Source organism: Octopus bimaculoides, chromosome 14 (genome assembly GCF_046866305.1).
Source record: "Octopus bimaculoides isolate indiv1 chromosome 14, ASM4686630v1, whole genome shotgun sequence".
NCBI classification, from domain to species: domain Eukaryota; kingdom Metazoa; phylum Mollusca; class Cephalopoda; order Octopoda; family Octopodidae; genus Octopus; species Octopus bimaculoides.
The window spans coordinates 28506284-28524161 of record NC_142941.1 but is presented as its reverse complement, the minus strand read 5'-3'; the positions used below and the strand labels follow the sequence as shown (position 1 = coordinate 28524161).

At 36.0% G+C, this 17878-nt stretch overlaps 1 protein-coding gene across 9 annotated transcripts in view; it reads right to left on the bottom strand.

Moving 5' to 3' along the window:
* The window catches only part of LOC106875006 (uncharacterized), a 60473-nt gene that overhangs the window by 34619 nt on the left and 7976 nt on the right, over nucleotides 1–17878 (bottom strand). For 6 of the 9 annotated variants that reach the window (XM_089362584.1, XM_089362581.1, XM_089362582.1 and 3 more), the window contains 3 exons: nucleotides 7858–8649; nucleotides 6095–6278; nucleotides 1008–1136 (listed from right to left, as the gene is read on the bottom strand). In XM_089362584.1, coding sequence (XP_089218710.1) covers nucleotides 1008–1136; nucleotides 6095–6278; nucleotides 7858–8623 — 1079 coding nt within the window. In that variant the 5' untranslated portion in view covers nucleotides 8624–8649. Of the gene's footprint in view, nucleotides 1–722; nucleotides 1137–6094; nucleotides 6279–7857; nucleotides 8650–12741; nucleotides 12860–17878 lie in introns of those variants that run through there. The other 3 variants (XR_016244263.1, XM_089362579.1, XM_089362586.1) reach the window with 3 other exon arrangements.

The window sequence follows — 17878 nt, the reverse complement described above, 5'->3', positions numbered from 1 at the left end:
ATATATATATATATATATATATATATATATATATATATATATATATATATATATATATATATATATATATATATATATATATATATATATATATTCGTGTATATATATATATATATATATATATATATATATATATATATATATATATACACAGACACACACATACACACATCCATAACAAACATTATTTTACTTTTTTAACTGGCCCAGCCCAGTATTTGTTGACCAGTACTTATTTTATCAGCAGTTCTATGTTAGAAGGATGAAAGTGAAAGTTCATCAAAATTCATGAGATGAGCAGTGAATATGAAATCATAATAAATGCTGCAAGACATTTTCTCTCCTTGGAATTAAACGTGACATGGTTGTGACTGGAATACCTTTAATCATGAGGGTAAATTTCAGAATCTAAAGAAACAGCTAAAGATTTATGCCAGTAACAATTAGTTCATAGGAAATGCTTGATGAGTTAGGTCACCATGAGGAGTGTAAAATGAAATCTGAAGTGTTTTTCTTGCCAAGTTATAACTAACTTAACAAGACTTTCTCTTTCAGACTAAGTGCAAGAATAGAGCACAATCTACAGCTAAAGTAACCTCAACATCTATATTTTATTCACTCTCAGATAAAGAGCTCAAAGCTTATGGTGGTTGGTCTTCTCAAATATCCTATGATGTCACCTTGGATCATATGTGCACTCAACAACAACATGTAGAAAGAGATAAATATTGACATATTTATTAATCACAAACTTATAGATAGAAGTATGCAAGTATTTCAGGACCAATTCTTGTATAGTTTATTATACTGGTGCACGACATAAAGGACAAGATTTCTTGATGTGTAACCAGGTGTCTAAACAATGTTGACAAAAACTATGCTTGCATTTCAGTGTCTTTTTAAATGTTAATGTCTGGAAACAAATTTGACATTCTTGATTTTGATCACTGCGTTCCCCAGAAGCATTCACATTTCTGTTTCTTAACCCTTTAGGAGTTGCTACTGACCTGCGGTTTCCATGCAAACTAAGGTTGTTTAGCTGATGTGTGGAATAATCCAAACTCTGGACAGCTGGATTCACTGAAGTATTTTGGAATCTTGGGACCCTATTTATTGAGTGTGGCTGGTAAGTTTTTCTGAAAAATAAAAGGAATTTCTTTATGTGTGTTAATTACAATATCAACATTATTGTCACTATTAACATTACTGTGACTCAGGAACATTACCTAGGGTTGCCATCTACACAAAAGGATATGTCAAGTTCCTGATATCATAATTAAAGTAGTGGCGATGGAATGATTTAATAATACTATAATATTTATGTGATGAGGAAAAAACATTTCTTTAATCAAATTTCTGGAACTGTTCTTAAGATTATAATTAAATGATAACTGGATCAAGTAAATATCAATTAAGATAATGCCATGACAAATCAAGTAACATCTTGTTTTCTGGTGTTCATATATAGTAACTTTGACGAATAATCATGAAAGCGTTCAACGAAACTTGTAGTGTCAATATCTTGTGTGTTTGCAGGAACAATCATCTGACCAGGCAGCATCAAGGAAGAACCATAAAGTAATTCTGCAGGAGAATATCAAATATTTTCTTTGATAGAAGAGCAGAGACCCAAGAGAACAGTAGCAAGAAATTCAATCCATTGATATGAATCAGCAGAAGCACACAACACAACTTTAAGCTGTTGATGAAATCTTTCGATCATATCATTCGAAGCTGGGTGGTAACTAGTTGAATGGATGTGTTTACTTCCTAAAATCTCGGTAAGCTCCTGGAAAAGCTTAGCTTCAAATTGACATCTGCAGTCTGTTGTTATTTTTACGGGTGTTCTGAAACAAGAAATCCATCCTGTGACTAAAGCTTGTGCCACAGTTAAAGAAGAGATGTCTGTGAGTGGAATGACTTCTGACCAGCAGGAAAAATGGTTGATACAGGTTAATAAAAACATGTAGCCAGTTTCACATAACCAGCCCCTGCTCATTCAAAAGTACCTTGGATCATAGGGCGACCTGCTGTGCTTGAGGAGACCTATTGAGTCAAGTACATCAACATCAAAATGAAAATCAAATGGAAATTGTAGCTGTGATACCTGTGCCAGTGGCACATTAAAGGCACCATCCGAGCCTGGCCGATGCCAGCGCCGCTTTGACTGGCTTCCGTGCCAGTGGCATGTAAAAACCACTAACTGATCATGGCTGTTGCCAGCCTCCTCTGGCCCCTGTGCTGGTGGCATGTAAAAAGCACCCACTACACTCACAGTGTGGTTGGTGTTAGGAAGGGTATCCAGCTGTAGAAACACTGCCAGATAGGACTGGAGCCTGGTGCAGCCTCCTGGCTTCCCAGACCCCGGTCAAACCGTCCAACCCATGCTAGCATGGAAAACAGACGTTCAATGATGATGATGATGTAGCCCTGACTCACAGGCCAAGGTCCTACTATATCAACATGTGTGTGCTGGAATAGTGCATCTGGAGTGGAGAAAGTACATAACAGTGCACAAATATATTTATGTACCTTGGATCTTTGACAATCGACACAGGTACGAGTCCAATTAGCTATGTCTCGACGCATGTTCAGCCAAACAAAACGAGCAGAAATAAGCTTTAATGTTGCTGTTATACCTGGATGTGAAATATTGTGTAGTGCTGAGAAAACGACACAGCGATGCTTTTCAGGAACTAAAGGGCAAGGTTTACCAGAAGAAATATCGCAAAGGATCTGTTTGTTTGATGTCGCAACTGGGGAAAATTGGATGTCAAAAGGAATTAGTTCTGGTTGCTGTATATTATTCAAATCAATGGATGGTTGATCTTCAGACATTTCATCCAAGTTAATTTCTGCAGTTGAAAATAATGCATTGACAGGTAAACGGGATAAAGAATCTGCAACAATGCTCTCAGAACTTGGGATGTGTCATATATCACTCATGAATTGTGAAATGTAATCCAAATGCCGAATGTCTCTCAGGGGAAAATTTATCTGGTTTGCAGTGTAAAGCGAAAGATAACGGCCTATTGTCCACAAATATTGTGAAGTTCCTCCCTTCTAAAATGTGTTGGAAGTGTTTAACTGAGAGGTAAATAGCTAACAGTTCACGACTGAGTGTGCTATATTTAGTTTCAGCTGGTTTTAACTGCTTAGAGTAAAATACCAGAGGTTGCCATTCGCCATGGTGGAGTTGTTGAATGACTGCACTAATGCCAATTTTGGACATGTTGACTACAAGAGAAATTTCAGCTTCAGGAATGGGGTGAGCCAACATGGAGACATGAGAGAGTTTCTGTTTAATATTGTTGAAAGCTTGTATTTCAGTAGAAGTTAAAGTGATCTTTCTGTTTTCTTCTTGTGGTGTTGCAGCAATTTGTTGAGAGGGTATAAAATTTCAGCACAATGAGGTATAAAGTGTCAATAGAAATTAGCTAATCCAAGAAATTGCCTGAGCTGACTTAATGAAACAGGAACTGGAATTTTTACGATAGCTTCAAACTTTTCTGGCAAAGGTCTAATTCCATTCTTATCAATGGTATGTCCAAGGAAAGTGAGAGAAGGCACACTGAAAATACATTTGGTAGCATTGACACGAATTTTGTATTGAGAAAGCCTTTCGCAAAGTTGCTTCAAATGAATCTCATTTTCTTTCTTGGAAGAACTAGCGATGAGAAGATCATCAGTATAGGCAGAGACGAAATCTAATCCATGTATTATTTCTGAAAAGTACTGGTGGCATTTTTTAAATGAAAGGGCATGGTAAGAAATTCAAATGACCGAAACGGAGTTGCAATAGCCATTTTTGGAATATCATTTGGGCTTACAGGAATCTGATAATATGCTTGTATTAAATCTATTTTTGAGAAAATATTGCAACCATGCAGAGAAGATGCAAAATCTTGATTATGTAGTATAAGATACTTATCTGGAGTGGTAATAGCATTGAGTTGTCTATAGTCACCAGTAGGTCTAAAATCACCAGATTTCTTTTTCACTAAATGGAGTGGTAATGGATCAGCTACTTTTTGAGGTGTGTGACTGAACTCTGCTTTAAGTTTTTCAGGTGGTAATTGTCGAGGACGCGAGAAAACGGGAGATCCATTGGTGGTTATATGATGAGTAGTTGTATGAGTTGAAGCATTAATACCAAAAGTTAAATTTGTTAACTCACGGTAAGAATGAAGCAAGGCTTGATATTTGTCTAGTTCATCCGCAATAAAAAATAGTGGGCTGACAGAAGTGGAATTGAAATGCCTTCCTAAAGCGCATAACAATGTACTGCTATCAATAAGTCTCTTACTTTTGGCATCCACTAATAGTGAAAAATGGTGGAGAAAATCAGCTCCTAAAATTGGATGAGGAAGGTCAGCAATGATGAAAACCCACTAAAAACTTCGTCTGAGATTCAGGTCCAGTGTGAGCGAAATCTCACTGAAAGTTTTAATACGAGAGCTGCAGACTGCTTGAAGAGATATGTCAGAAGCAAAAACTTTTTCATTAACAAATTTAGACGGCCATATTCTTCAGGACGCTCTGGAATCAACTAGAAATTCCTTCTTAGACTTGAAAATCTAGTATGAAAAATGAGTGACTAGGAGAAAATTTTCTTGGAACTGCTGTCACACTCAGAGTTCGGCTTTTTAGTTTTCCTGAGTTTTAAATGTACAAGGTGAAATACATTCCTTAGCTGCAGAGCCAAACTTATAATGATACCAGCAGAAAGGTTTTGATCTGCTAAGAGAACGGGAATTAGAACAACGATAGCAACATAGTGAAGAACTTTTTGAATTGTTGATATGCAAGAGCTGAACTTCTGTGACTAGCTTGTCTATAGTCCTCTGTGTAGATTCATGAAATTCTTTAAATTCAGAGGAAACTGTAGCAACTGGGAAAGGAGAGTTGTTTTGTTCTGGAGTGGATTTTGTATACTCCAAAATTTTATCTGGCAATGTTGCAAGTTGGTTGACTGTGCTAACATCGGTCAAATGGGTGAGAATATCTTGAACATACTGTGGTAATCTGGAGACAAAGTGTTGTTTCAGCAACTTACTTTCAGCACAATTGTCCTCTGTGAGCTGCCACATTTTTCTGAGCATTTTCAATGATGTTGTCTCCTAAATGCTCATCACTGAAAAGTTTTTGAAACTTCTTTACAGAAGAGAGTGAGGTTCGTCTTAAAATTTCATTTTTAATTGATGAATACGCTGCATCTGCCGGTGGAGCTGTAATAATATCTTACAATTCTCCAGTTAATGATGGGGGTATAGAGCTAAGTAAAATGTAGAGCTGCTGTTGGTCTGAATTATGTTTGTTTGAAGAGAAAAATGCTTCTAACTGGGCAAACTAGACAGTGATGTCTCCTGTGAAAATTGATGATACAGGATGATCCATAGCAGATAGCATCATCGTTTGAGTTGAAAATAATTCAGTTGAAGAAAATTGTGACATGAAAAATAGTAGAATATAACTGAATATGTCAGGTGGTAACCAATTAGTTTGTGATTATTTTCCAGGGTAGAATTCGGAGTCCACATCGGTTGGTCACCAATTAATGGAGTGGGAATATATAGTCAGTTCAAGGTATTGATGTGGTTCATATATGTTAATACATGAATTTATAAAGAGATGAAAGAATAAATTCAAGATCTATATATTTACTACATAAAATTATATCTTATTTACTGGTTGATGATGATACATAGAACCAAATTACAGAATCTAGTTGAATGAAGTAATCTATGCAAGAAAGTTCAGAGATAGAAAATGTAGAAATAACAGCCAAGTGGTGGTTTTCAGTCATGTGGCATAGAGAAATAGACGGACATAGTAATGATGTGAATGGCTCTAAGTCTAGTCGATTAATAAGTGAAAAGCTGGGTTAGCAAGCTGTTTTTATTAATAGAATGATAGACATTCTAGAACCTTCCAAGAGAACTGTTAAGCTTCTTGAATAATTAAGAATCATGTTTCATGACACAGATGCTTCGAGAAACTTAGGAAAGGGAGGTTACTCTATGATCTTTCTTGCAAGGGAAATCATTCAACTATTTAGCTACCTACACTACTACACCTTGTATAACTCTCTTACCTTGGTGATATTTTCTTTGGCCAGTATATAGTGAGGAACTGTTCCATGACTTTACAAGTTTCAGGAGAATAATCAACAATGTGTATTTCCTTGAGACAGCTCTCTGTTACTTGTTTATCCATAAACTGGTTCAATGCTTGTACAATGGAGAATAGAACAGTGTCCATAGGGATGCCAAGTTGACCTTTATTGAAGAAATATAATAATTAACAAGTTTTTATGATATTTTTCACGCCATTCTCCATGCCAGTTTTGTTTGCTATCTATGCTAACACACATAACACTCTGGTTTTATCATAAACAGAACTTTACCAACATGAAAGATAATTTCTGTGATGAAGAAACATTTAAATAATGAATTAGTTACTTAAATTTAAGGAGTAATTAAACCAGACACAGTGCAGTATACTTTGTTGTATTATTCAACTCTTTATGTATACTGTTGCTTTATACTACTACAATGGTCTCTGTTCTTCACAACTAGATGGTCTCATACCTCTAGAATATCTTCCATTTAGGATTTTCTCTGTGTTTTTGTCTTTCTTGCAGGAGTTGACCTGCAACAGAACATTAGTGGCATCAACCTCACAAATCTTGGAAAGCCTGCCAAGGACATGGGTAGTGCTTCTTTTGGACTCAACAAATAATGAAAGAAAATACCGAATTATATTAACTCAAGACTGAGCAATATCTCCTACAATCCACTGAGTCATTAACTCATCACTGAACATGTCAACTCCACATAAAATATCAAGAAAATTCAGCCTGAGAGAGTGGGAATCTTCTGCTATCTCACACCACTCTAACAATAGAAACTTTGTAACAGGATTTCTCAAAATTCTACTTGAAATTCCTTCTTCATGAACGTGAATTTGCACCATATCCTTCCCACCATCCATATAGTGTATGATAAACATCAACATGTCTTTGCAAGATTTTGAGCAAATAGTCTGTGAGGCAGTACTCCTTTTCAGATAAATAGATGGGAGCAATGTGTGTTATCTGATCAAATAATTGAACCTACAGCCATTATAATCAGGTATTGTTTTATTTTTAAAATAACAATACCAGGTTAATTAAAAATTACAAAATAATAAAAAAACATTTTTTATTTCAACAAAACAAAAGGAAATATAATTGGAACAAATTTTAATTGGGTTTATTTATTTTAGCATAGATGGAAAACTGTAAGAAAAAAATTATCATTCAAATCAAAGAATTAGCCTAAAATAGATTCAAAATATATTGTACAAAATGGTCATGCACTCTAGTTAAGAAATATTATATGTGGTTGCTCACTTGACCTGCTAAAAATAGCAGCAAAATCTTCATCCAGTCACACTGTACCATCTTATAGGATATATTAGAAAATGTATTTCAAGATAGCTTAAAAAAAAGAGAGGATGGTCATGGTTGAAATGCTTTAAATCATTGGTTTGCTCAATTAAAGTTAGCCTTGTCACACAGTGTCACACTGACTCTGATGATTATATTAAGAGTACGTATGTTTGTGGAATACTCACTATAATTCAATGAGTAGGAGGTTCGGTTTGAAAAACAAAACATTCATTGCTGAAATCAATGAAGATCCATCAGCACTATTCTAAAAGCACTTCCTTAACACAGCAGGGTGTGATGAGGAAGATTTGGCTGCTGTTTCTAGCTAATAAATGCTCATGTACAGAACCCCTCATTAGCTCATGTTGAATCCAAAAGATATGGTAAATTTACAGACTCAATAAACAATCAAAATAATGACTCACCTGTAAAAATCAATGTGGTGGCCACTGACTTAATCTTTAAATACACAGCTTTATCAAAACATTGGTAAAATATGTTAGCAACATATTTTTGGATGCTATTTTGATCACCAGAATAGATGTCTCTACTTGGTTCTTTGACACAGAGTAAGTACTTTGAGTCGTTATTGCACACTGCCATCACATCTTCATTGTAGTTTCCATGATTCTGAACTGTTATGACAGCACCAACATCACACATATTTACATTTTCAGAATAAATGTCCAGTTTCAGCTTGCATGGTAGATGGAAAGATGCAACAACTTGGTCTTGCTCATTAATGTTTAAAATGTCATTGCCTGAAGCACCTGATATTTGTGTGAAAGCCTCAGGTTGAAATCTTGGAGGTCCTACTCCGGATAATTGTAAATGAACAAAATTCTCACAAAGGTCAAGTTGTTCCTTAACTAAACTCTCGAGTAGAATATTATTATCTTGTGCCATAATACTGACTTTTACTTCAGGGAAATTACCAATGATATCAGACAGAATGTTATTAAGGTGGTCATCATCTTGATTGGAATCAATTTTTACATGTTTGGAATGGATTTTTGCTAATAATTGACTCAATCCCAAATAGAAACAATGAGTAAGAGACACCTCATTATTTGATTTTGACTTTTGTTCCCAAAGATCAGGAATTAAAGATGTCGTTTCTTCATAAAAGAAATATAGAAGTTTGTCGATTTCATTCCAGGTTATAGTTTTCTCTCTGGAGTTCACTGCCATGGTTATTTTCTGGATATGTCTTCTTCCTGCAATCATATTAACATAAAATTTTACATGAAATGTTGATGAAAACCCAGCAATGAAGAGATGATATATTATCAGCAGCATCCTGAAGTCTTCAAATTGCTGGCAGGAAGTGTTTAAGAAGTTCAGTGTACAATCACAGTGGGACATCTTGGATAAATGTCTTCTTCTATAGAAAACCAATTCTTTCCATACAAAACTATGTCCAGCATTCCACCCCACTCCACCTCCCTCCTAACCATCCATGTATGTCAAGTTTTACTTTGTAGTCAACCCATTGAAAGAATATGAAAGATTGCAAAAGAGATATTCTACTCCTAAAATGACCTTTCAAGATTACTGCAGAACCTTATGAGAAGACACTCCTGACAAGTTGGCACTATGGCATGAATCCAGTCAACTTCATTATTGAATACCTTCATTCTTTAAATATTGTAAAAGGAAGATACTTCTAGATGACACTGCCTCATATTGTCAAAAGAATTCTTGAACAAGATCTCTAAGTGATCACTTAACTTGCTATAAAAAACAACCAAATATTCTGAAGTCATACTCTGCTGTTTTACTAAAAAAGAATACACTGTATAATGTAATTCTAATGTAACTCTAGCTACATTGTCTACAAAAAAAAAAAAAAAAGCATGAGTATAGCTGGAACTCTGCTGGATCAGGTTGACTTGGAGGCTAAACAACATCAAAACCCATTACTTTGGTCTAGTATAAAAGCTTTCAGTTTTATAAAAAGAGGAATATCATGGAAGTAAAATAAATGAGGCATTTCTAAACGTTCCATAAATAGCCAAAACGTCTTCAGGTGTGGCTGTGTTTAGTTAAGAAGTTGTTCATCCTGCAACTATTAGGTTCCAATCAATACTACTTTACAAATGTGTCTTATTCCATAGCCTTCAATTCATCAATATCTTATAAGAGGCATTTGGTAAACAGAAACTGTCTCACAATTTGTGGAACATGACTCACTACATAAACCTGATGATTGCATAATGCATGAAAATATTGGCTTATTTCAATATTGTAAAAAGCGCAAATAATAAAATGTGAAAATCAGACTTAGTTGGAATTCTATTGATTAATATATTCGTCTATACACAATCATACAAACCCAGATATATATAAATAAATATATATATATATATATATATATATATATATATATATATATACCTAATGTTAGTAATAGATTATTTTATCTCTCTTCCTCTAAGGGAATATTCAATAAGGCAGCTTCCTACTATAATAACAACCTTGGATAACAGTGGCATGAAGAAGAAAGCTTGCATCTTTACCATATAAAGTACAAAGCTTAAAAATAGACCTAGGAAGATTATATAGTTTGCTCTTGGCTGTGTCATTGAATAGTAAGATAAACATAGATAGAAAATTCCTAGCCTTGATAAATAAGTATTTCCCATGTAGCTATAGATATAAGAAAATTTTTAACAGACGTTCAATGAAAGTTTCTTACAGCTGCTGCCCTAACATGAAGAATATTATTAAATATAAGTCACATCAAGTGCCCACTTCAGAAACCCAAATACCTGCCCACTTGACCAGGCATGCATGGTTAGCTCAAAAGTATATGAAGTTGAGGTCACCTCAGTTCTACAAACTCAAAACAAAATGTATAACCAACAGTCTTCTTTCTGGCACATACACATGAAGAAAACTCTACTCAGTTAGCTAGCTATATCTAGGACTTGAAAACTAAAAATACCTACCACACACCATGAAGTGGGCAACATGGAACAACCCACACTATACTTTGGAGGTGCAGGCTTTGTATAGGTGAAAGAACTCATATCCTCTTTAAATCAAAGAACTCCACTGACCTATTGAATTCTAGATCTGAAATTTTCACAAAATGCAAGCATCTCGACAAGTTTCTATTATTGAACACCATCATCTCAAGATTAAGCATACAGTTTTGCAAACATTCTAACAGACCAAAGGTACACAATTCTTGTCTTTCTTCCTTTTCTCATTTCCATTTTTGACTCATTCTTCCTTGTTTTTTTTCAGAGAGCAGCAATGTTTCATTTTGAGCCAGAAATACTGCCAGATAGTACACACCATGCTACACAAGCTCAGCCGACTATTGTAATAAATTGCAAGAAGGTACACAACATGCTGAACAAGCTCTCAGACTATTGTACTATCAGAACTTTTAAAGCCTGAATTTAATAAAGGAGATTTATCTCCTGCTAGATGAAGTATTTTTCTGCTGATCCCACCAACAATGGAAATGCACACTGTTTACACACACACACACACACACACATATATATATATATATATGTATATGTATATGTATATTCTTAACACCAAACCTCACCTGTTTCCAAGTGAGATAATGTTTCTCCAAACAGTAGTGGGAAACAAAGATACAAGGACACACACATACTTATATATATATAAACAAATACAACAGGCTTCGGATCTTTCTGAATTGATGGGCACCACTTTTCATTTATGTTTTATGTAGTGTTTTTGGTACCGAAACACTTTCAAACTTTGTATACTTGTATATTTTGTGTTATAGAACAGATAAAAATTTTTGTATTCAAAGTTATTTCATGTAAAAAATTGTCGTATTTCGGTAATTTCAACCAATCACTGACGTCTATTGAGGTGAAAACAATTACTGCTGTGAATTGTGAACACCACACGTTGTGCGGTGTAATGGGATCTTTTCCCTTGAATAAAATTAGTGCCGTTGTTTGTCAACAACAACTATCAGCGGTACAGTTATTTATAACATCGTTCGTGTGTTTGTACTAGTTTTAGCTTTAGGGTTTTAGGGTTAGGGTTCAGGTTTTAGAGTTAGGGTTAGGGTTAGGGTTATGATTATTTTTGCCATAACCTAATTCATAACCCTAACCCTAACCCTAACTCTAAAACCCTAAACCCTTACTAGGGAATAACAATATAATTACCAGGGAATATCGACCTTGACACCGGCAAAAATTATTTTTACAAAAACAGCAGTAACTGTTTTCAGCTGAATAGACGTCAGTGATTGGTTGAAATTACAGAAATACGACAACTTTAACATGAAATAACTTGCAATATAAAAATTTTTGTTAAGAAGGCTAAGAGAAAAAGATGTTTTATATGATGCATTCTACCAGTATCCCAAGTTTGAAAGTGTTTCATTAGGAAAACAAGTGGTGCCCGTCAATTCAGAAAGATCCCAGGCTTCTTTCAGTTTCCACCAACCAAATCCAAAGATTTTGGCTGACCTAGGGCTATAGTGAACAACACTTGCCTGAGAGGGACTGAACTCAAGACCAAGTGATTGGGAAGCAAACTTCTTACCTCACTGTTGTGCCTCAAAAAATTGTTAAGACACTAGGATACATTCTTACTTTTCTTAACAAGAAACCAAAGATAACCTTAACTCACAACTAAAGAAATTATATCCACCAATGCAGTGTTGAGTACTCATTTTCATCGTTTGACATTTATGTATATATACATATATATATGAAAATTAGATGACAAAGGAATAAACAATTATCTTATGAACTTTATTATAAGCTTACAGCTGTTTCCACCATAAGATGCACTCATAGTTGAGTGCCTGAGTAACACCTTATCGCTTCATTGCAAACAAGTAATGTATACACACACACACACACACACACACACACACATATATATATATATATATATATATATATATATATATATATATATACATACATACATATTTATATATACATACATGCATATATATATATATATATATATATATATATATATATATATATATATATATATATATATAAGGGCATTACTATACAATAATGCCTCACGCTATGAGGGACTCTAAGGTCAGACTACCATAAAAAGCACATTTTTACCGAACGCGAGGAAATGCAACTCTCAAAGCCAACCCCTTAAAAACAGACTAAATTATAGATCATGATTTTGTAGTTATTGTAGTATTATACAACCTCTGACGAGTAGAAGTTGTATAATACTACAATAACTACGAAATCATAATCTATAATTTAGTCTGTTTTTAATGGGTTGGCTTTGAGAGTTGCATTTCCTCGCAGAAGATGTTGATGCACCATTTTGCATTATGTTCAAAGTAGCTTCTGGAATGTGGTGAATTGCTGCAGTCTGTTGCTGTCATTTTAAACTGGTTGCTTTCTTTCCCCAACAAACTCTCTTCTTTGGAGGCATAATCTATGTATATATTAAACAGAACAAAAGTTATAATAGATGGCAGGTTTGGTACTTTTCACATATCTGTAATTTTTCAGATTAACACTCGCATGATTACCCAACCCTAACCCTAAACCTAATCCTAACACTAACCCTAAACCCTGACCCTAAAACCGTAACACTAATCCGAACCCTAACCCTAAACCCTAACCCTGACCCTAAAACCCCAGTGAAAATCATGGTATATTTACAAAACATTGATGAACATGAGTTATATTTTACTGAATGATTGTGTACTTGCACGTGTATGCGTTTGAGAGAGCGAGAGAGGAAGAGGTAGAGAGAGGGGGAGAAAGGAATAGAGGTAGTTAAAAGTTTTCTTATGACGGCTTCTCTTCACTGCCTATTATTTCATTAGAAATCTATGGATGCACATACACACATAATAAACGCTTTTTTCACACATTCAAATTCTACCACAAATCCAAATGCCTAAACAACCACACAGCTTATTTCCACAATACCCCTTCAGTAATCCCCGATAACCTTATAAATCTACATTTCAACTCCTAATCCTTATCTAATTCCTCATTCATACTTGAAGATCACAATCATTTAATTATATAAGAATATGGAAATACCCACCCAAAATCAAGGACCTTGAACCCTTCCCAAGCTAAAATTCTGTAAGTCCTCTTCCTCCATCCAAAACAAGCTCTGGGCCAACATCAAATTGTTAAAACACTCAGGTCCCTAATCTTCTCTGATAAGACGAAAATCTTATATAGGATATATACACCCTAGCTTACGATAGACTACTAGAAAATAATATCACAGAAGATTATAGGTGCGCTTCCCCATACACATATAATATCACAAGTGAAGCCAAAAAATTAGCTAACGAACTAGAGATAGCGAATAGGGTAGAGATCCTAGCTAAAAGAAACGCCTTCATTACCATAAAAGATCATAAACTGAACTTTGCCTCAAATCCTAAATGCCGCCTGATCAATCTGGTCAAATCAAAGATTGGTCTGGCAAGTAATCACATATTGAAAGATATCAATGACATAAGGAGGGCCACCAACCTTTCCCTATGGTGCAACACCAACGAAGCGACTGCATGGTTTAACACCAACAAGGGAAGAGACAGAGCAAGGTGCACCCAGTTTGATATAGTTGACTTTTACCAGTTTATACCAAAGGACTACTGGCCAAAGTGTTTTCTTTCACTAGGGGCTTCACTAACATTAGCGACAGAGATATAGAAGTCATTATGCATGCCAGAAAGACAGTGATGCTCAACAAATGTTTGGCATGGGTCAAGCAATCCGACCCCATGGGTACCTTTGATGTAGCAATGGGAGCCTTTGACAGCACTGACATATGTGATCTCATTAGGTTGTATATCTTTGATACCCTTAGGAAAAAGTTCCTTTCTGTCCTCTTTGGCCTGTACAGAGATGATGTCCTCGTCATCTCTAGGGGAGCAAATGGGCATACATTAGACAAGCTTAGAAAAGATCTAATCACCATGCTTGCCTCTATGGGACTGAAAAATCATCATAAAGACCAACCTCACAACTGCGGACTGCTTAGATGTCCCACTCGACTTCGGCTCTGGTACATACAGACCCTACCACAAACCAAATGAGAGGTTAACATACATCAACACAGCCTCCTGCACACCCCCCCTGTGTTAAAAAACCTGGTAAAGGGTATTGGTAGGAGGATTACGAACCTTTCCTCCAACCAAGAGATTTTCAATGCAGCAGCCCCATACTATAATGAGGCCCTAGCTACCAGCAGATTTAGGGATCGCATCTCCTACATGCCGGAACCCAACAACCACAGAATGAAGTGCCACAGAAATACCATTTGGTTTTCCCCCACACCTCTTTCTTAACACAAAAATGCCTGTGAGTAGAATATTCCTTAAATTAAGAGATAAGCATTTCACTAGCTCCCATAGGTATAGGCCCATTTTCAACAGGCATAACATTAGAGTCTTGTTTAACTGTATCTCCAATATTAAAAGAATCCTAGTTAGTGCCTCTACGCCACAGAAAAAGACAGTATGTTCATGTAGGGACTACAACAGATGCCTGGTGGGAGGCCACTGCAAAATCAAAGGGGTCATCTATGAAGCCAAAGTACTAGCAAATCCTGGTAATACCACCGGTAGCAACTGTAGACATGAGAACAGAACCAACAACACTGCCACCATCGCCACAGTTGACAACATTAGCAATAACAGCACCAAGGACAGCATTGACAGTTCCCCTGATGTCATTGACAGCAGTAACAACAACTGCAGTATTGCCATCAGCACCAGCATTATCAACAGCTTCCCTAACATCCACAGTAGCACACCTGACAACCCCTATAGCAGCAGCAATAGGTCCAGTGCCACTGCCAGCGATAACAGCAATAATGGCAGCAATGGCAACTCTCCCACTAATGATGAGGACAACAATAGCAACAAGAGTGCCTTCAGCATAATGGGCAGTGGTGATACCATTACTGACACCACCACAACCTCCAGCGACACCAATACCACCAGTCCCAGCTCCAACAACAACAACGTTGGCAGCACCAGCAACAACAACAATACCAGCAGGTACAGCACCAACAACACACCCATGGAGATACATTGGATGTCCCAAGAACTCTTTTAAGCAACGTCTCTCGAACCACAGGTCCTCCTTCAGAGTTCCGGAAAGGAGATTCATAATACCACTAGCCAACCATGTCTGGTAACTAAGTGATGATGGGATTCCATACTTGGTCTCATGGAAAATCCTTGAAAACTCAGGTCCCTACATCAAATGGACAAAGTGTTGCAAGTTATGCACAGTTGAATGTGTAAGAATCCTAAAAGACTCACTCGAACCAGAGAACATTCTTAACTCCAGAACAGAGATTTTCGGGCCCTGTTTAGATTTCAGGAGGTTCCTGCTAGTTTTTTGAGCCCACAATATGGCAGCACATCCGGAAGTTGATAGCCAATAGCAAAGAGAGATAATACCCAATTGTTACCTTTGAGTAGTGAGGCATTTCCCCCTCCATATTTTTAAAAGGTCATGGGCCAACAGATTTTGGGATCTGAAGATATGCCATAAAGCTAAACCCTTTATGGATGGGAAACCTGAAGTAATCCTGTAAACTGGCCTTCCCCATTTTTAATATGTATATACACATATATGCATGATGCACACTCTTCTACTATCTCTTCTCTGTCTATCTCTCTCCCTCCTTTGTTCTTCATCCTTTCTGTTTTTCTCTCCCTTTCACAATTCCCTCTCTCTCTCACTCTTCCTCCTTGACTCTCTTGTTGCTGACACGTGACGAAAGGGGATCGTTCTTTCTGTCCACTTCCTTCATAAAGAAAAGAGGTGCCTTTCCTGTCTCCTCATGGCTTGTCTACCTAGTGTTCATAATAATTTTTCTATCGTCTTGGCTCAACAGCCCTCACCGTTTGTTTTTACTGTCTTGTTCTCACTGTCCTGTTCTTGTTAACACTTTCACCCTTCGCAAAAAATCCCAAATTTTATTTAATTTGCTTTGCGGGAAGGACTGTTTCAATGAAGTCATGTATTGTCCTTGCCTTCGAAATGCAGAGTAGATGAAACAGGGACAACTGACGAAGGGGTATACTCTTTATGTTGCATGTTTCGTTTTTCTGTTTGTTTTTTTCATTGTTCGAAAAAAGTTTGTTTTCTATGTTTTCATTTCTCATTGTGTTTAACGTTTTTTTGATGTTCTGTACCCATATATGCATGTATGTATACATATAGACGTAGGTATGTACATATATGTATGGATATATGCATATATTTATATATTATTTATATTATTACATATAAATATGTACATACATACATACATACATACACACACACACACACACACATATATATATATATATATGTATATACATAGGTATATGTATGTATATGCATATATATATATACTCTACCTACATAAATGTATGTATATATGCCTATATGTATACACACACACTATATATATATATATATATATATATATATATATATATATATATATACACATACATATATAAATATATCCCTCTCTCTCTCTTTCTGAGAAAGGCACAAGCACATACACAGACATATACACACATGGCAGTAACTTCTGCCTACCAAATTCAATCACAAAGCTTCAGTCAGCTCGGGGTTATAGCAGAAGACACTTGCCCAAGGTGCCACGCAGTGGGACTGAACCCAAAACCATGTAGCTGGGAAGCAAGCTTCCTAACCAGACAGCACATACACACAGTGGCCCAGGAACAAAATTTGCTTAGTGGGAGCAAACTCGGGTACAAATTTTTTTATAAAGAAGGCTGATTATTTTAAAATCTCAATATCAAAACAAACATCAGTACAATAATATTTTTATTACTATATATGGAAATCTAATGCTTCAAATCATTCCCAAAAGTTTTCCATACTCATTGGTTTTGGTGATGAAATTTTCCAAGAGGATGTGTAAAGTGTTTTCATTGCACAAGTTTTTATGTACATGCATTTCACCACAGTGTGTCAGATGGTGTTGCATCATTGTGGTATGGAATCAGGTCTTCAAACAGCGAAGTGTGCTGAGCATTCTCTCACTTGATGCAACAGACATGGGCTTGCAACATGATATTCTCATTGCAAAGGCTCATCTATAGCACTTTCAGAAGAATGGTGCATTGGTGAACAAAGTTCAATGCATCTGTGACCATAGCAACCGTAGATCCAACTTCTTGGAGGACAAGGTCCAGAGAGTGGTTTCCACAGTGTACAAAATATGTACCAGGAAACATGTCTTTTAATCTCTTTTGTATGCCTGAAATGTTTCTGCTCATGGTACATGTACCATCAAAGGTAAGAGCAGCATAATTTTGATCCCAGAGAAATGTTTAGGCAACAAAAACATCCAGAATAACCTTAGTTAGTGTCTCTGAAGTTTAGTCAGGAAGTTTATAAAAGCTGAGAAAACCTTTGTGGACATCCTGGTTTTCGGAAACATACT